General features: G+C 35.1%; 2 protein-coding genes across 4 annotated transcripts in view; one reads left to right on the forward strand and one right to left on the reverse strand.

Annotated features, from left to right (window-relative positions):
• Positions 1-20,492, reverse strand: part of PREX2 (phosphatidylinositol-3,4,5-trisphosphate dependent Rac exchange factor 2) — a 188,914-nt gene that overhangs the window by 136,477 nt on the left and 31,945 nt on the right. The window contains exon 1 of one of the 2 annotated variants that reach the window (XM_039335009.1): positions 11,870-11,891. The exons of the other annotated variant lie outside the window; for it this stretch is intronic. The gene's annotated coding sequence lies outside the window, so the exon portion shown is untranslated. Of the gene's footprint in view, positions 1-11,869; positions 11,892-20,492 lie in introns of those variants that run through there. 2 annotated transcript variants of the gene reach the window in all.
• The window catches only part of CPA6 (carboxypeptidase A6), a 34,206-nt gene continuing 25,589 nt past the window's right edge, over positions 11,876-20,492 (forward strand). The window contains exons 1-5 of one of the 2 annotated variants that reach the window (XM_039335125.1): positions 11,876-12,075; positions 15,380-15,455; positions 16,580-16,704; positions 18,312-18,426; positions 18,763-18,864. In XM_039335125.1, coding sequence (XP_039191059.1) covers positions 11,966-12,075; positions 15,380-15,455; positions 16,580-16,704; positions 18,312-18,426; positions 18,763-18,864 — 528 coding nt within the window. In that variant the 5' untranslated portion in view covers positions 11,876-11,965. Of the gene's footprint in view, positions 12,076-15,379; positions 15,456-16,560; positions 16,705-18,311; positions 18,427-18,762; positions 18,865-20,492 lie in introns of both variants that reach the window. The other variant, XM_039335134.1, reaches the window with a different exon arrangement.

Genomic DNA, 20,492 nt, shown 5'->3' on the forward strand with positions numbered 1-20,492 from the left:
TTAGAAGTGTGATTAATTAGTGTGATTAATGAATCCCATAAAATGGTGGCATTATTCAAATTCACACTATTGAAAGTGATATATCTATGGAAAATAGCAAATGGCCCCAGCTTGATGCAAATAGGAAATGAAAAAAATTAAACATAATTTCTATGGTTATTAATGAAATATGATGTAAAATATTAAAAGAATATATTTATAAGTCAAATTTATTTTAACAATCACAAAATAGTAAACAAATATAAAGCAAAATAGTAATCAAAACCAAAGGCAGATACATACTGAAAGCATATATACATTTTTATCATATCAAATTTACAGACTGGAAAGTAATAAAGAAAAATTATGCACATTATAAAAATGCATATTATTATTTGTACTCTGTTTTTTTCAAGAATCTCAAGACAGAATGCAAAATGCTATCACTTCTTATTTTCTAAGCTCTTCTTAGAGTTAGTCTAAGCTACAGACAGCAAACAGTCCAGTTGGCCAAATTATTCTTTAAAGCTGTACCAGAAGATACATTTTCTCTTTTATTTTTTAAAATTTATTTTAGAGACATATATGTCACTCCAATCAAAGCTGATTCTAAATGGTATGCAACTTCGTAAATTTATCTTTAAAAGAAAATTGAACATAGTGTAAATAATAACCATTGATCAAAACAATTGGAAAAATTGTAAAAGGGAATAACACATTCATGGATCAGAAATTAAAATGCCATTCCTTATCAGAGGGAGTATCATAGCCTCCCCCCTTGCTTGTGGTCTCCATATTGAAATCTTTTCAATATACCTCACTGTTCAATAAATCATTTTACTACTAAACAGTATTACAGTAAACTGAGAGACATCCATAGACACATATACGATCAAAACAATAGTTAACATCCAAGTACTAACTGTATCTATTTGGCTAAATAGATTCTTCCATATTCTATTTAGTTTGAAAGTGAGAGATTAAAAGAAAGAAGAGCTTACACTGTGATCTGTTGAATGTAATATCCTTAAAATCTTCTCATATGTATTTGCATTCTTTTCTACAGATCTTTTGAAAAGCTATTTTACTTAAAGAAACCTCTGAATTTGAGCTTGAATTGACTCAACTGAATTGAGTGGTGCTGGTAAAGGAATTGAGGTTTTCCTGTAAACTCCACCTAAAATTTCTCAACTTGGTCCCTAATAATATATTATATGTTCCTTCTAAAAAGGAGTGAAACAGCTGCCCTACTTTTCAAAGGACATGTAGTGCTGCTTCTTATGGTGAAATGGTACTATAAATAAAAAGTGAAACAGTGTAAATTCTGAGGACAGAAATTTGTTCTGCTGTGTCTAGCCATAAGAAATTAAATTAATAGGTTAGCCAAACTGAGTCAAAGAAAATGGCAATTCCCAACTGACTGGAAGAAAATGTGATCAGTTCTTCCTGGAAGCAAATACACTCACAAAGAAGGATATCCACAGAAACTTCTTTTCAAAATCATATCCAAATTTTACTGTTTTTTATAAATTACTTGGGACTTCCATCCAAATATCCTAATCAGCCTGGCTTATAGTAATGCAAGTTGGAAATTCTAACAGTAAATAAATCTTACATATCTCATGGCTCTAGACTGGGAAAGGCTGGAATCTTGTCTAAGTTGTAAGGAATAAGATTGATCATTATGAAAATCTTACTACAATAGTTTATTATTAATCGTAGCTTAACCGCAGTCAATTCTTCTTAAAATACTTCAGTTAGAAATGGAGTTTACATTATATTGAAACAACACAACACAACACATACTTATTGATAAATACATTTTATTTAATTCAACAGGACTTATTTCAGAGCAAACATTTATAAATGAACTCTATTCAAAAGACAACAAAGACCAATCTTCCAGTTTTCTTGCTCATTCCAGTTATCTGAGATTTCTTGTTCATGAGACTGCAGTAGCAAATATTCATGCTGAGAAGGAAAAACTGTCAGGGATGGACAAACTCAGGAAGCTGGACTAAGAACAAGGGAGTTAGAACAATTATTGAAAATGAGGGAAGAGCCTTCCCCTCAGCAACACAAACACACTAAAATAGTGCAGTAAGGAATGAATAAATTTAGTAGGTACAGAATGCTAACAGTTGGGGAAGGGGAAAAAAGCATGAAATAGGGAAGGAAATGGAATACTTGAAATTTTTAAATCTTCAACTTGCAGCATTTATTGCACATTTTTGTTATCACGAATTGCAAGTAGTTTGAATTCACATATAAATCTTTCAGACTAATATACAATTATTTTGTTTACATATAATGGTTATGTCTTTTAAGTATATTATCAAAATTAGAGTATAACTTAACCCTACCCTTCTATTTATTCAGAGATTTATTTAAAAAATCAAATATTTAAAATTATGATACTGTTACAGACAATTTAGTAGATTAGAATAAATATTTCTCTATCTTTTGAAATCTTAAATTTCTGTAAGCAGTCATCTTGAAGATGTGAACAATAATGTTTAAGCCATTTCAGTGTAAAAAAAATGCATGCGGAATATTATTTTGTTTTTATTTGTAACTTGTATTGGTATTTACTTGTGAAGCCTGAAGCAAACAGAATGTGTACGTGTAAAAAATAATCAAATATATTCCATTTGCCTATAGGCAAATGGAATATGCTTTGAGAATTAGGGGTCTTAAAGAAGACATGAATCAAGATCTGATGGAGATGGTGATTAATGATCTAGCTCTTGTTCTGAATAGGGATAAAGATGGATTACGTAGAGAAGTGGAAAAAATTTACAGAGTTAATTCCTGGATTGCGAAACAAAAGAACCTGCCAAGAGATGTGGTGATCTACTTTGCAAAGAGATCTCTGTGTAATGAAATTATACAAGCTTTTTATAACAAGAGATTCCAGATTGCTGCCCAAGATGTTATCATTTTAAAGGAAATCCCATCTAAAATTTTAAGAAATAGAAAAGACTTCGCTTTTCTAGCTAATGAGCTTAAAACAAGATTGATGCCATTCAGATGGGAGATCCCGATGGGTATTGTTTTGAGCCATGCGGGGACACGTTATAGACTTAATACAGTTGTTAAAGCCAAATAGTTCTATAATACGGTCCTGGGAGCAGGCTCATCTTCATCTATGACTCAGAAAGCTCTGGGCGGCAAGGAGGTGGAACAGCAATCTGAAGGATTAAGTTTGATGGTTGCTGGAAAATCACAGGTGGAATGGCTGCGCCAAACAGAGGTCAAAGAGCAAAGAATGACTCGTGCAGCATATAGACGTAAGGAAAAGGAACAACAGAAGAAAGAAGTTAAAGAATCTTCTCATGAAAGTGCCTCAATGCCGGTGGGAGGAGCAAGACCCAAGAGTTCTGCAACACATTCCTCAATGGCAGAGCTTCAGGCAGTCTTCTCCAGGCTTTTGGTTAAGGGAGATGGCAAAGTTCCTGACCTGGAATGTTAACGGCCTTAACTCCCCCCAGAAAAGAAAGAAAATCTTTTACTATTTAAAGCAACATAATAATGACATTATTTGTTTGCAGGAAACTCATATTCAACTTAAAGATCAAAAATATTTAGTCAATGCTCGTTTGGGATCTCACTTTGTATCTCCTGCCCCTGGGAAAAAAGGGGGTGTGGTTATTTATGTTAAGCAAAATCTACCAGTTCGTCTGGTAGAATCAGATCTTCAAGGAAGATATGATATGACTGAACTGGGTTTATATGGTAAGAAAATACTTATAGTGGGACTGTATGCACCAAACCAACAACAGGAACAATTTTACAGACTGTTACATCAGAAAATAATTTCGTTGGACTATAGATCTGTGATATTAATGGGAGATTGGAATGGTGTTTTAGATACACAAAGGGATAAAAAAGGTTCTTCCATTTTTTTTAAACAGGGTAAATTACCCAAAGCTTTTTTTGATCTGAAAGAGGACTGGGAGCTGAGGGATTACTGGCGTGAATGTAACCAAGAGGAGAGAGACTTTACCTTTTTCTCAGATAGACATCAATCTTTTTCAAGAATTGACTTTTTCCTGATTACAACTGATTTATATAACAGGGTAAAGAATGTAAAAATCTTTCCTAGGTCATTGACGGATCATAGTCCAGTCTGGATGGAACTAGTTCATGAAAAAGAGGAGAGGAGATCCTGGAGGGTGAATGAGAACTTATTTAGACAAGAAAGGAATGTTCAAAAATTAAAGGAGTGTTTAAAGGATTATTTTGCTTTAAATATGCATAAGGGAACATCAATATCAATGGTATGGGATGCAGGTAAAGCTTTTATGCGTGGGATTCTGATAAAAATGAATAATGAATAATGTCCATAGACAAAAGCAGATCCAGAAACGTAAGGAATTGGAAGATGAGATTAAATTAAAAGAAAAATCTCTGATTCTAAATCCTACAGATGAAAAGATTAAAGAATCTATAAAGTTGTTAAAAACACAATTTAACATGCTGATGGCTGATCAAACTGCAACTAACTTACTGTTTATGAAACAAAATACATTTTGTAATGCTAATAAACCAGGGAGATGGTTGGCCTATCAATTAAGAAAGAAACAGAGACAGAGAACTATAGATAAAATAAATTATAATGGTAAATTAGTGTATCAGAAGGAGTTGATTAAGAAATCTTTTTTAGATTATTATCAAAAATTATATAAGAGTACTAATGTACAAATTTTAGATATAAATAATTACTTAAGTGAGGCTAATTTTCCTAAATTAACAGAAGATCAGAAACAAGAAATTAATGATTTAATTACTAATGAGGAAATTGTGACAGTTATTAAACAATTAAAACTAGGTAAAGCGCCGGGTACAGATGGTTTGACATCTATTTATTACAAAACTTTAGTAGAAGAGATGACCCAACCCTTATGTGAGCTTTTCAATAACATATTACAGGGTTCAGAGATTCCTCCGTCATGGCGCAGCGCTTTTATATCCTTGATTCCAAAAGAGGATCAAGATCTTACCTTACCAAAGAATTATAGGCCTATATCCCTTTTAAATGTAGATTATAAGATTTTTACAAAAATTTTAGCGAATAGGCTTATGAGGGTTTTGCATCAGCTTATACATAAGGATCAATCGGGTTTTATAACTGGTAGGTATATGAAAAATAATGTTAGACAAGTTATTAATTTATTAGAATATTTTGATAAAAATAACCAAATTTCTGCTGGGCTGATATTTTTAGATGCTGAAAAAGCTTTTGATCAATTGAATTGGCAGTTTATGCTAAGAGTAATTGAGGAGATGAACTTTGGAGAAAAAATATTACAAGCTTTTGGTTCTATATATCAAAAACAAACAGCACAAATTATTGTTAATGGGAGCTTGTCAGAGGTTTTTGCAATAGAAAAAGGTACAAGACAGGGATGTCCATTGTCACCGTTATTGTTTGTTTTAACACTGGAAATTTTGCTGATTAAAATTTGAGAGTCGCAGGAAATAAAAGGATAGAAGTAAACAAAAAAGAATATAAGTTAAGAGCTTTTGCAGATGACTTGGTGGTTACTTTGTCTCAACCTACCTATTCTGGTGGAATATTCAAAGAATTTTTAGAAGGAAGGTAAAATTTACCCCACAATTATTTTTGTTAGGTATTGTTACTGATTGTGATACTAAAGAGATTATATTGATGTTAAATTTAATTACAGCCGCAAGGCTGTTAGTAGGGCAATATTGGAAGAAGGAATCTTTGCCTACCTTGCAAGAGTGGTTTTTTAAAGTTTCTTATCTGGCGGAAATGGCAAAGATTATGGCTTTTTTAAAGGAGCAATCACAAGAGAAATTTTTTGCCGTATGGGAAAAATGGATAAATTTCATACAATATAAATTGGCTATAAAAAAATACCATTTAGCTTTTTCATAATTTGTATTTAAATTTGATATTTTATAGATTGTATTCTTTCTTTCTTTTCTTTTCCTTTATTTCTTTTTTTTTCTTTCTTTCTTTTTTAAGTATTTTTTTAATGTATATGTTTTTATTGTTATATATATTTTATTGTTAATTACCTTATAAGTTGATTAATTTTTTTTTAGAATTTTTAAAATTTTAATTAAGCCTATATTCAGCTCTGGGAAGCTCGGGGGGGGGGATGGAGGAGGGTGGTTTGGGAGGGTTTGGGGGAGGGTTGTTTTATTTTTTGTTGTTTTTTTTTGTTTTTTGTAAAACTTTTAAAAAATTTTCAATAAAAAAAATAATAATCAAATATATTGATGCAGATGGAGCTGTATTACTGGAAAGCTGTCAATTTTTTTCATTAATATACACAAAGTTGAGCCTCACAGTAAAAACATTATATTAAAGTTTAGATTTTAGATAAAGTTCACTGAGCTCACAAGTACTTGGAAAGTTGGTACAACCTAACAGAGAACGATGTTTATTGGTCTCTTAAATATATGATAATACTTACACACTATGTTTTCCATTTAAAAAGATTGTTCCTGCAATGTAGCTGTTCCGTTCATTACTAGACGAACAATCCAAAGTCATCTCTGGCATATATTCCACTCCTGTGCATTAATTACCAGTTCTTAGTAATATTATACTGTCCCACATTAGAAGACAACAAGCTTTCATTCAGCTATGGTCATGGATGCTGAACAACAAGGCCCTTCCTATTCACCAGAACATCACCCAGTCCATCACAAAATTAAAATTTCATATGCCAGCATGGAAAACAGCTATTCACTTACTATCTACTCAATTTAATCCCCAGAGTGCCTGGAGAGAGGAATAGTCCAAAGGCTTTCTTGTGGCCTGACTATTAGTGATTCCTCTACCAAAGCACCTGGTTTTGGCCTGCCTCACTATGTCTGGACAAATTGAACAGATACAGTGCCTCTGCTCTGTATCAGTATGGATGGAAAGATTCCCCTTGTTGTGATTGTGGTGCTGATATGCAAACTATTAAATATATTGTGCAAAATTGCTCAGACAGGAAGTGCAATCTGTGTAGCAGGGAGGCTACTAATACAACATTAACAATCCCAATTGAACCCTAGAGCCCAATTAAATGAACAGGGCTCCTATCCAATGACCTATGGAGCAGCACCCTTGAAAGGTGCAATCGCCACACTCTCATCCCTGCTCCTTGTCAACTGATGCCATACCTCAGCTGACTCCATCTCAGCTTAACATATCTCTGAAGGGCCATGCCCTCCTTCTGGGCTCAGCCAAAACCAGTAATACATGCCAGGTCAGCCCTATGATGATTGGATTGCAGATGGGGGAGGCTTTATTACAGACCAACCTTGCATTTAAAAACAGGAGTCAGAAACTGGGGCCTTTTAAAAAATATTTTTAAAAGTTTCTTATTTTTCACCTGATTTCTCACAAATGGTTCCTTTAATCAACTGTTTACTTAAATTGATACTAATGACTGGGGTGAACTGCTTCCCCCAAGCACATTTATTTATGGATACAATTGAATAGTCTGGATTAACTGGACTTTATTCAGTCAACATTGGACATTAAGATCTGTTCAAACATTTTTCAGAATTTTGATAGTTTTTTAACCATATGAACTCAATTAATTGTGCAAGCCCAAGACCTTTTTTTCTGACACTAGATGGCAGAAAATTATACTGTTTCTAAATTAATTCTAATTTCATGGTTCTGAAATTAGAGAAAGCCTACTCATAATCTGCTACTGGATATAATCCAATAATGAGCAATAAACCACTGCTTAGTGGAAGAGAATAGTTTTTTTCCCCATACTTGTTTGGGAATATCAAATAATACTCTTAAAGACATGTCCTACAACATTGTCCTATAACTGAATCTTTTTGCCTGTGCGCCTATGTGCGTGTGAGTGTGCGTGTGCGCACACATATCTGCACACCTCTGAGTGAATGCTGACACCTGACAACTGCGTAGACTAATTTTCTTGGCAAGATTCTCAAAACTGGCTTGTCAATGCCTAGACTGAGGGTGAATAACTTACCCTCACCACTCAGCTGGCTTCGTGTCTAAGGTGAAACTAGAACTCATAGTCTCCCAGTTTTTAGCCTGGTGCCTTAATCACTATACCAAACCGCTCTTCCTATAAATGTTCCTTATTGATTTTTCCTTAATAAAATATTTTAAATGGGAAACAAGTTAAATAAATCTGAATGGCAAATCAATTGAATTACCCCATATAATTGAAGCAAGGATAATATTTTGAATCCATAATTTCACTAGGATTCCAAATAAATTTAGGGCAGAGAAGGGGCACAGTACTTGTCTTTCTAATCCATAGCTCAATTTGAAATTCACTACGTATTCTTCATTCTGCTTTTTATTTTATTTTATTTTATTATTTTATTTTAATGTTCATATAGCCGCCCATCTTGTACCAAACTCTGGGTTGTGTACAATCAAAACATTAAAAAATCTATTTACAACTATTTATAATATCTATTTAATATTTATAAAAAACATTAAAACCAAAAGACCTGGCACCACAGCCAAACTTACCTATGTAACCCACAATAAATATAATCTCACTCTATCCCAGCACTTGAGGAATAGAATGCCTTTTGAAAAGTTAGAAGTGTGGGGAAGGGTGTTCCATAGGACAGGGCTATCACAAAAAAAGGCATGCTTCCTCAGTACCTTAAGATGACAACAGTTAAGGGAAGGGACTAGGAGCATGCCCACCCTATGGACCAATGCACAAAATACCTATACTTCCATGTAAATTACACCAAGGTACTCAATTAAGGACAAAATAATTTTAAAATGATCCATTACAATCAAATATATTTGCCAAAACAAAAAGCAGACCTAAAGTGCATCCCTTTTAGAGAACTGTTATGCGCCATCAAGCCATTGTCAACTATTAGTCTATTGATAGATTTTCTCCATAACAATCTATTTATAATCTAGTCTTTTGGGTCTTCCACCAATGAACAATTGAAATGGATAAAAATCTTAGTTTTGCAGAATACAGCCATCAAAATCTATTGATAAATCCAACATTACTGGATATTGGAGATCTGTTGACACTATCAAATTTGGATTTACCATTAAGCTTAAAAAAAGTTTTCACTTGATTCCTTTGCTTACCAGAGATACAATGATAACACGTTTGTATAAAATTATGGGTTGTAATGAATACAAATGAATTAAAACAGGAATAACTATGCCAGGAGAGGAGAAATAAAACAAAAAATAATGTTCAACAGTGGGGTCCCAAAGCAAAGGCCCAGCGTCTGTGTGGAATGAGCCAGGTCTTCAAGACTCCCTTAAAGACAAGCAGCATGCAAATTAATTTTAAATGATTTTTTTTATCCTATTCTAAATTACTTTGTTCAGTCACTTAGTCATGCCCGATCCCTTGCAACCCCATGGACCCCAGCATTCCAGGCCACCCTGTCCTTCACTGTCTTCCAGAGCACACCCTTTGTGTCAATGATACTATCTAGATATCTCCTCTCCTTTGCCTTCAATCTTTCCCAATATCAGGGTCTTTTTCAATAAGTCCTCGCTTCTCATTTGGTGGCAAAACATTTGAGCTTCAGTTTTACTATCTGCCTTTCCAAAGAAGAAGTCAGGGTGGTTACTTGATTACGAGATTGACTAATCTGATCTCCTTGCAGTCCAAGGGTCTCTCAAGAGTCTTCTCCAACACAATTCAAAACCACCAATTCTTTGTCACTGAGCCTCCCTTATGGGCAATATATTGTATGAGACAACCAGAAGACCTACTGCAGAAAATTTTCAATCCTCATATATAATAGTAATCCTGGGAAACAGTTAATTCCATACACATTGGCTAGGGACCGTCAAATCCCATTTCATTTAATGTCCTATTTGCTTGGAGTTTTTTTCCACTAAGGGAGCAGCCAACTAATACTACAGTAATAGAAATTATCTCTGTTTAAATCATATCTATGCTTACTTTTTTTTGCAATACTTCAAGATTCTGAACTGATGAACTCTCTGTGTAATATAAATAAAAACAGTTTTATCCCTGTTGGCTGAAAAAAAAAATGTTTTGCCATCGAGACTATGTTGTTTGGAAACTGAAAAATACCAAGATACCATTTTTTGTTGTTGTTGTTGTTAATGGAAAGCACAGTCTTCTGTTGGCCATATGCCTCCAGCTATTTATTATTGTTGTTTCTCTACAAGAGCTTTGCAAAGCATGAACATGTGCTACACTGGATTAACCCTGCCGGCACACAGGCACCCATCACATGAGGCACTGCCAATTAAACTGTCAAATGGCAAGAAAAAGCAATATGTCAGTCTGATGGTAAAGCTTTCATTTTTGTGTAATCAGGAAATCTTTATTTTCAGCTATTCTGGGTACCAAAGAAATCAAGGCCCATATTTTCAGTAGTTGTATAGGTGTGAACAACCATCTCATGTTGTCTGTACTGAAGACAGATATAATCTGCATTTTTTGTAAGGTCACAGAATGACTTATGCAATCATAGATACAATTACACTGCTATCTGATTCAGAAAACAGGAATAGCAATAGCACTTAGGCTTCTATCCTGCCCCTTACACTTTACACCAGCGGTCCCCAACTCCTGGTCTGTGGACTGACACCAGTCTGCGGCATGCCAGAAATCAGGCTGCGCAAGCAAGTGAAGCCCCATCCACAGGATGCAGGGAGCATGTGAAACCACACCCCCTCTGGTCCACGGAAGAACATCTCTCCACAGAACCAATCCCTGGTGCCAAAAAGGTTGGGGGCCGCTACTTTACACCACTCTCTGGATGGTTTTACAATGTAAAAGTATTAGTTGCATATTGCCCCCAACAATCTGGGTCCTCATTTTACCAACCTTGAAAGTATGGAAAGCTGAATCAACCTTGAGCCTTGTCAAGATCTAACTCCAGGCTGTAGGTAGAGTTTGCCTGCAATCCTGCACTTTAACCACTGCACAACCAGGGCTTTTTAGTCATCTTTGTTACACCACAAAATAACCTTGTACTGAGTCAAACCATCAGTTCATCTAGCTTTGTATTTCCTATTAATTGACTGACAACATGTCAGGGTTTTAGATTGAAGTCTTTTGCATGTATACATATCCTAGGAATCTCTAAAAGTCCCTTTCACATACAGCTTTCTAAAAATCCATAGCAAATCTAATGTGTTATGCAAACCCAGCCAATGATTTGGTGCAATTATACAAGCCCAAAAATCACCTTTCAGTAAATCATGATTCAGTTTATGATAGATACAACATGCAAAAACGTAAGGTCTTATTTTGGAATAATCATTCTTAGAATAGTACATACTTGTTTTCCTACTTTTTCTGTTTTGCATACACCTGTTTTTGCCCAAAATTTCACAACCATTCCTGAAAAACTGGCCCCTAATTCTACAGCAAAGCTGCAATCTCATTGTGAAAACCAAACTGAAAACTCATTATCTAGGGCAATTAATGGAATATTCATCACTATCTATACTATTTATAATAATTAAAGTGTTACTGTCTCTCTTTAATTTCTTTTTAAACTCAGAGTTTATAATCCATTAAGGTTTATGCCATAAGTCACTTGCTAGTCTTTAAAATACCACAAGATACTTTGATGGTTCAATTCTCAAAATTTTTAATCTCTTAAGAGAACCCTTCCCTCCTTCCCCACAAGCTTGATGCCTTCATTGTAGGAGTACCACCCTCATCATCGCCACCTAACTTAATAAAAGCTGGGAATGATGGCAGTCACAGTCCATTCGAAGCTGTTCATTATTTCGACTGAATTTACCTGACAAAGTATCCGAGACCTGCAATTTCTTCTACTCTCTCTCTCTCTCTCTCTCTCTCTCTCTCTCTCTCTCTCTCTCCCGCCCCCAAAGGAAAAGAAGAAAACCCTTTCCAACCCTCTGCTCCTCCCTCCCATTCCAAACCTCGTCCCGTCGGAGTGGCTGCTCCGTTTACACGCAAAAGGGCGAAGGTCTTATCACATCTTCTCTCGGGATCCTGCGGCGGCGGCGGCGGCCACTATGAAAGCTCCCCGCCTAGCGCTTTCTTTCCTGTCCTTTGGGCTGCTCCTCGTCCAGCAGCGGGCTGAGTTGTCCGGACTAAATTATCTTTACGACAACCGCTATGCCGGGTAAATCTACTTTGCTCTGCTCTCGCGACCTTGGCGGGCTTCACTACTCCGTTTGCACGTGGCTTTTTTCCACTGCGGTGGTCGTTGTTGAGTTTTGTTTTTGGATTATCACTCAAATTTGTTAGCTGATGTTTAAACTCAGTTCCCGCTTATTAGAGGCGACGTGCCCCTATTTTCATTATCAGGATAAATATGATAGATTACGGTAATATTGTGCTATTTAATGTCATAATTTTATCCCTTAGTATTTAATTTTTTGGAACAGCATGGTCTCTCTCCTGCTGGGATTTAGGAACTTCTTTAAAATCTGGCTGCTCCAGCAGGACTAATGAAACAAATGATCCTTGATATGTAAGAGGAAATGTACAGTGATGGTTGCATTTGTTAATAGTATTTACAAATATGGGTGGGTAAAATGTTCAGAGTTAATAGCCCTTAATGTGACATGGTAGTCCAGGAAAATAGATAGATGAATAAATAATAAAACAATGGGCAAGCAGAGTTGTTTTTGTGGGACTATATTAACCCACACTGGGAAAAGTGGTTGTTCATTTTACTGTGGTAAAAAGAAATGTGAAAAAAATAAGAAAAATAATTAATTTTGAATAATTTCTCACCTTTCAAAGTAATCATTAGCATTTTTTACTCAAAGGTGAGCTCCTTTAAAAGTATGCAAAAACTCATTACACACATTCCTTTTGACATGAATTATAGCAAAGGAAGGGTTGGACACTGATCATGATATTACTTATTTTGCTTAGGTTTATTTTGATTTTTTGAATTTGGTGTTTTATTTATTGTCCATGGTTTTGTTATTGGTTGCCATATTTTGCCATTTTCCACACATCTTTTTAATCCTTTTGGCTTTTCAGCTATCTTCATATAGCTTAGTTTTTGCAGTGCAGTTCTGATAATCATGGGAACAAAATCTTTAATGGACAAAGCAGAAACTAAGGGGACTGCAATTTAACTGAAAAAGGGTTCTATTATGTTCACATCCCCATTATCTATATAAACCAGCTTGGGCTGTGAAATAGTGAAAATTATAAGCTGCTAGCGTCTAGACAATTCAAAATGGGGATTTGTACAGTATGATGCTCTAATTATGCAAGATATGTTACTTAAAAGAATGAAAGTTATGACTACAAGTACACTGACCTTTATATAAAAAATCACTAGACTGTACAAGTGCAAAATGGTGATTTAGTTTGGGACTGGTTGTACCACTCATTAAAGAGACTTCTACTTACTAGTATTGATCTAAGGGGATACTTAGATTTTCTATTTACAACTTTCTTTGCCAGCTTCCTACAAGCAAAGTCAATAGGAGTTGGCAGGAGAGGAGGTCCCAAACAGAGACTACTTGTTTAAAAACCCATAGTTATTCACTCAACAATAGAAAATGCCAGAATTTCCATTGTTAGGTGGTGTGGTCATGTAATCTGTCACTTTACATCTACATCAGCTGATGATGGAAATTCCAGTCCAAATTACCATTGTTAAGTGAGAATTACCTGTATTAAAGTCAAGGTAATTTGATATGATATATTGATATGAAAGGAATAGGATTGCATAATAAATGTACACAAGACCTAGTTGAATTATATCGCAGGAAAGATCATAAATAGTCAAGAAACAATGTCAGGCAGTATATCAATATTTATCCTCAATATTTTATTGATCATTAATCATCTCAGTATATGTATAAATCTTACTCTAATTTTTCAATATTCATTTAGCTAAAATGCCTAGAAACTTTAGAATGTGACAAACTTAATACCTCATAAATATCTGCAGAATAAAAATGGGATACCTTAAATAATCTCCACTTGATCTTTGTGTATTTAAACTTGTATTTAAGCATCCTGTATAGATCAAGGTGGCTGGGGTGTAGGATCAATAATTCACTTGATACAGCATTGTTATAATTAACAATAAATTTTACAAATTTAAACAATCTTCTTTCTTACCATTCCTGAGTATTAAATATTGAATATTAAATATTAATATTTATTCAATTGATAATAAATATACTTTGAGGGTTCAAGGTATCTTTAACTGTCCTTCTTTATCATTTGTGTTTCATTCTCCAAATATATCTAATTCTGCTCTGTGCCCGTATATTCACTGTTTTGGAGAAGGAAGGATTTTCTAATTATTTTGTATTTGCCAAGTACATACTTTATCCATTAATGATGACTATCAGTAGAAACTCCCCTGTGAAATATAAATATAGTAAGCAAAGGTAAGAAATATAGAGCAGAAGTAAGGAATATATAGGTATACAATGAAATGTAACCTTGCCTCAATAAAGACAATATATTTGTTATATATTTTACAGAAAATGGCAAAATAGATAAAATAAATTCAATAGTTTGTGCATCAAATTATGTTAGTCACACAATTCACTCTTTTTCAAATTTTCATTTAATCTAGTGGAGTTCAAACTTTAGTATTATAAATCTCAGACCAAGTCTGTTTGGATATGTTTGCACGCATATCTTCAGCATAGCTGACAAGCAACAGCATCATACATGGATTGTAATGTGACATGAGTTGGTAATTCTTTTTTGATCTGAACTGGACCCTAACCAACAGAAACCACTATTTGAGAGAATATAGGAGAAAAAGACATACCTTTAGCATATCTGTAATTCATTGTCTAGTATGGGTTATATATTATTAATAATGCATTTGAGCAGCTTATCAGATGTAAAATGGTCATTATATTACTAAAATTGTTCTTGGGGGTTGTTGCTTTACATTTCCTTTTTCAATACATATGAAAGCCTTCCTCAGCCTGGTTTCAGTAGATAGCAGTCAAGCCAAGGGCTATGCTGAAGAGAGAGTTCCAGTGAATCAGAGCTAAGGAACACATCAAAGTATACAGCACAGCTGAAAGATTCTTGTATTAGAAAGCTCAGTGCAAATAAGTGTGCTAGCAGCTGAAAGCAAGGCTGGATTTCCTGTTCCTTGGTCTCTTGTGCCAAAATGAACTGATCTAGTTAATCCAGATTAGCATAAATGCTTCATAATAAATAATACATGCCATAAGAAAGCATTTCCGTTGCTCAATCTGTTTCAGAACTACTCAATATGTGCTGAAATTCAATGCTAGTATTTGCCTTTGGTCAGGCTTGCTGGGAATTATGGTAGTTGAAGATCAACCCATCTGGAGCACATCCAGTTAAGAAATACAAATTACTGCATTTTATTTCTGCTTCAGGGTTATATCATTTTAGTATTTTATTTTCTTGCTAAAATAGTATAAGATTTAGGGTTTAATGTTAATATTATTTTACAGACATAAGGTGATACGGATTATACCAGAGAATGACCAAATGGCAGAGACATTGAAGATCCTTTCTCAACAACTTAAAGTGAGTGTGATTTAGCCTGCAATACTGCATTCTAACCACTGCACCACCGTGGCTCTTCATATTTCTAAGTCCACCATGCATAATAAAATGACCTTTTATGTTTTTCACATTTCCAGCAGTGATCAGAAATACCCCAGTCCTAGGCCTTCAGCTGGGTTTTATAAAACCTTTTCACTTTAGTCCTCCGCCGCCATGTGCAAAAAAAAAGGTTCCATCAATCAGTCAATTTCAACTTCTCGCAGGGGAAAAAAAGATCTTGCAAAGTTGGAATTGATTGATTGAACTTTTTAGTCCCACCCAGCCTGGAGTTACCACCGCAGCCACACCCACTCAATGGGCTATACCCACCCGGCACCCGACGATGCATAAGTGGGTTTTGGGTTACAGTTTGGGCACTCAGTCTCTAAAAGGTTTGCCATCACTGCTGTAGGACATTTGCAAACAGAACTGCTATTTTTACTTGAGTTCTAAGTGGTTGCCACATTTTGAACTGTTTATATTATGAGGTAACAGGCCATCCTCTAACTGTATTCCTGCTGTTTTAAGCAATTTTCTTTATGAGTAGTAACCTATATGTAGTCATACATTACTCTCCTAACTACCTTTCTAACAAAATATTTTTTTAAAATATTATCATCCTGAGTGGAAGACACACTTTTTTGCAAAGAGGTTTGATAATTGCTAGTTGTATTGGAACAATAGTTGTTAGAATTACACTGGCAGTGAAAACACACCTGGAGTTTGCTAAATGGGAAAGTCAGATGTGCTAAGATTGAAAATGCACTTGAAAGCTAAAACAGATCCATGTTATGCAGTATTAGTTTTTCAGGATTTATTTCTGTATTTTTAAAGTAAAATAAAATAGAAAACTGGATTAAAATAATTCAAATTTGGGTTGGTTTTTTTCCCCATTGAAAATGAAGTTAAACAAACCCTACTGCTCAAGGTATGTGTACTTCTCAATGTGTGGAAAACATCAATAGATTATTTACTAATGATTCAGCAATAATCTCTGCTATTTACTGAAAAATTTAAGAGGATATGCTCTTTGACCTATTAATTTCATGGGTGCTTCCAATATAGACTGAATAAATGTGAATTACAGGTTGGTTGCTGCACTACAGGTGGACCTGTGGCAACCAAGCAGCCCATCTCTCATCTCCATGGGTGCAATTACAGATGTACATCTATCAAGAAATAGTTCACAGATTCTTCAGTTCTCCTTAGAGCAAGCAAACATCCAATATACGTAAGCATGGATTTTAGTGGCAGAAAATCTTTTGTATAATATTTTAAAATCTTCTTTTTAAGTTTTGTTAGAAACAATAATCAGTTATGCCAGCATGTCCTTGTAATTAAATAACTGAGAGTATATATTTGAAGAGAAGTCGGAAAGAGTTCCTGTGGAAGATATCTAATTATAGAGTCTATACAATGTAGACTAGTGTCTCCTTAGTGCATGAGGCCTCTTTTTGTTTGTTAAAAAAGCAGTAATTCTCCCTAGTACAAGCATATTATAACTTCAAGTATCCACATGTTTTTAAATTATATGCTTGAATGTATATTTATTGTGGTGCACTATGCCAGCCAACACCTGTCACATTATAACAATTAGTGGCACAACTTAACAAGCATTTATCAAATTTCTCTCTTAGATGGAAAGGGTAAGGATTTGTCTGGCAAGGAAATTATAATGGATAAATAAATTTTACTTTATTCAGAAAGCTGACATACAGGTTCTTAACTTTTCCTTAATGTACTTTTCTTGACATTACACATTCAAACTTTCTAAAGTTCTCATGGCTAAAAGAATCACCTTTGAGCACAAAAAACCCAACAATTTTAGCAAAACCTGAGCACAGCAGCTAATTCTGGAGTGCTGAAAGTGTTCCTGTGGGTACTTTTCTTGACACTTCACAAGCCCTAGCAGATTTTTATATTAAGAAAAAGAAAGGTTTAAAAAGTGAAACCTGTCATCTGTAAACCAAGCAAGCTAGCTGAGGGATTGTCCTCTCAAAACGAAACTGTCCAGTTACTTGGATGATGATGATAATGGAAGTAACTATAGAAGGATTCAAGAAAGGGGTATGAATCCTGTTTAAGTTTTAGCGGGGAAAAATAAATTGGTAAACAGCCTTCCCAAGCAACCCAGCTAATCTTTAAATTTTAAAAGTACTCATTGTTTTCAGCAGCAGTGCCTGAGGACACTTGCACCTCCTGCCTACCCCTCAGCTTTTAGCTACTTATTGGGAGAATAAATTACACATATTCTTTTAGGTACAGTAAATACTGTAGTTATTATGAATGAAGGCGAATATATGTGTTTCAGGATAACGTGGCAAGATCCAATCTGGGTCGGTCCCTGGGACCAAAGAGTTTGTCTTCTGAACTTTCAGAGTTTTGCTGGAATCCATCCCCAGGAAGTCTCTCTGGCTAGCCAAAATCTCTGATCCTGGTGAGCAACACAGATTGTATCCTGCACTGTAGTTATTGTTTCATTTCAGCACATATTTATTATCACTCATAGATGAAGAAAATACCCTTTAAATGCCGGTTAATTAGTTTTTATTTGTTTTTTCAGTCAATTCAAACACATTTTTCTGTTGTTGTTTTTATATGTTTTGGTTGGGTTTTTTCCCCCCAACTTATTGCTGAATTCCAAAATACAATGTTTGCTTTACAACATGCTACATTATGTTCTTACAGTCAATTTTCCTGGGTTATTAAATGTCATAAATAGTCTGTACAGTATTAAAATGTTTACTTTAGCTATATACTGTAACTTTCCATTCCTTTGTATTATATCACACATTTATTTAAAGTGTTCTTTTCTTTTTTGTTTTCTATTTGATATAGAGTCCTCATATCTGATTTGCAAAAAACTATAGAAAAACAAAGTGATTCGAAGCCACCTAGGAATCGTAGATCATTTCCCGAATATAGTTATGAAATATATCATTCACTGGAAGAAGTATGTAATATATATTTTCACTCTTGTGTTTTTATTTTTATATAAGAAAATGCCAGGGAAATGGCAAAATAACATTTTTCTTTGCTTTAACAAAAATTAATCTTTGATGTAAGATTTTAAAATTTATAAATTGGAAAACCTAATAAGAGAAAGAAAACTAGAACTATTATTTTCTGTTATACTTACTGTATATAGTTATATTTATTTTATTCAATGACAAAATTTTATATATATATATATATATATATATATATATATATATATATATATATATATATATGTATATATATATATACATATATATATATATATATATCTTTTTCTCTTTTTTTTCAGATTCAAAGTTGGATGTATTATATAAATAAAACTCATTCTGATCTCATCTACATGTTTTCTGTTGGCAAGTCATATGAGGGAAGACCACTTTTTGTGCTAAAGGTAAATTTTGACAAAACATTATTGGTGCAATGACGTGGTATCAAGACAAATGAATAAGGAATTACTTACTTATGGAAGCAAAATATAATCCTGTATACCTACCCTGTATCTGAAGTCACAAGCTGAGGCCCCAGAGGGTCACTTACAATCCCTGAAAACCTTGAGTGGACATCACAGAAATCTACCAAAATTTGCCAATAGCTTTTTTATTTTTAATGTATTAAAAAGAAAAATTGTTAAATGCACAAAGAATTCATATTAACTCTACTTAGACTCGTCTAACTTTTACACCCATCAAATTTTTGCTTATTTCAGTATTTTCTAATATATAACCACAGTAGGTAACTTAAACACCAGTTGTGTTGCTCTGCCCAAAACATAGCAATTCCCATTACATATGCACATATAAAAACACAGATGCATATTATTTTACTTATAAACAATGGTTCGCATAGAAAAATCTCTTGCTTGAAAATAAAAATTATAGACTTGGAAATGACCTTACAGATCTGATCCTAAGAGATCAAGAGGTTCTACTCAAAGAACAAATTCCAGTCTATTGCTCTGGTAGACATACTGCTTCTGCAGATTGCTATGATTCGTACAGTCTGCTGTTCAAAGGAGATACTACAGAATAACAGAGTTCAAAGGGATCTTGGAGGTCTTCTAGTCCAACCCTTGCTCAGGCAGGAAACCCTATACCAGAGGCCAACCTTTCTGGGTTGGCAGCCTGGAGGCAAATAGAGAGGCAGGCACATTTATGCACACATGCGCAAACGGGGCCACAAGTCTGCGAGTGCTACAAACATGGCCACAAGCACATACGTACCACAAATGGCTGCTAGCACACATGCAATGCTCAGGACAGCGCTAGCACCTGCACAATACAGATGGGACTGCTAAAGTCCACGTGCCACAAACGGGGCAGTTAGCACCCACGCAACTCATGGGATGGCGCTAGCACGATACAAATGGGGCCGCTAGCACCCACGTGACGCTTGGGGCAGCACTAGTCCCCATGCACCATAAACAGGGCTGTTAGCGCCCATGTGACACTCGGGATGGCACTAGCACCCACACAAAGCTCGGGAGCGCTCGCACAAGTAGGGGGTAAGTGCATGCAAAGCTCAGGGCAGCGCTCGTGCAAGTAGGGGGTGAGTGCACACATGCACTGGCCAGTCACTCCTGCGGTCCGGTGGCCCGCAGGTTGCAGACCCCTGTCCTATACCATTTCAGACAAATGGTTGGCCAGTCTCTTCTTAAAAACTTCCAGTGTTGCAGCATTCACAACTTCTGGAGACAGGTTCTTCCATTGATTAATTGTTCTAACGGTCAGGAAATTTTTCCTTAGTTCTAAGTTGCTTCTCTCCTTGATTAGTTCCATCCATTGCTTCTTCTCCTGCCTTCATGTGCTTTGGACAATAGCTTGACTCCTCTTCCATGTGGCAACCCCTGAGATAATGGAACGTTGCTATCATGTCACCCCTCGTCTTTCTCTTCATTAAACTAGACATACCCAATTCCAGCAACCGTTCTTTATATGTTTTAGCCTCCAGTCCCTTGATCATCTTTGTTGCTCTTCTCTTCACTCTTTCCAGAGTGTCAACATCTTTTTTACATCGTGGTGA

Source organism: Crotalus tigris, unplaced genomic scaffold (assembly GCF_016545835.1).
Source record: "Crotalus tigris isolate CLP2741 ecotype Arizona unplaced genomic scaffold, ASM1654583v1 scf7180000017546.9332058, whole genome shotgun sequence".
In the NCBI taxonomy this organism is placed as follows: domain Eukaryota; kingdom Metazoa; phylum Chordata; class Lepidosauria; order Squamata; family Viperidae; genus Crotalus; species Crotalus tigris.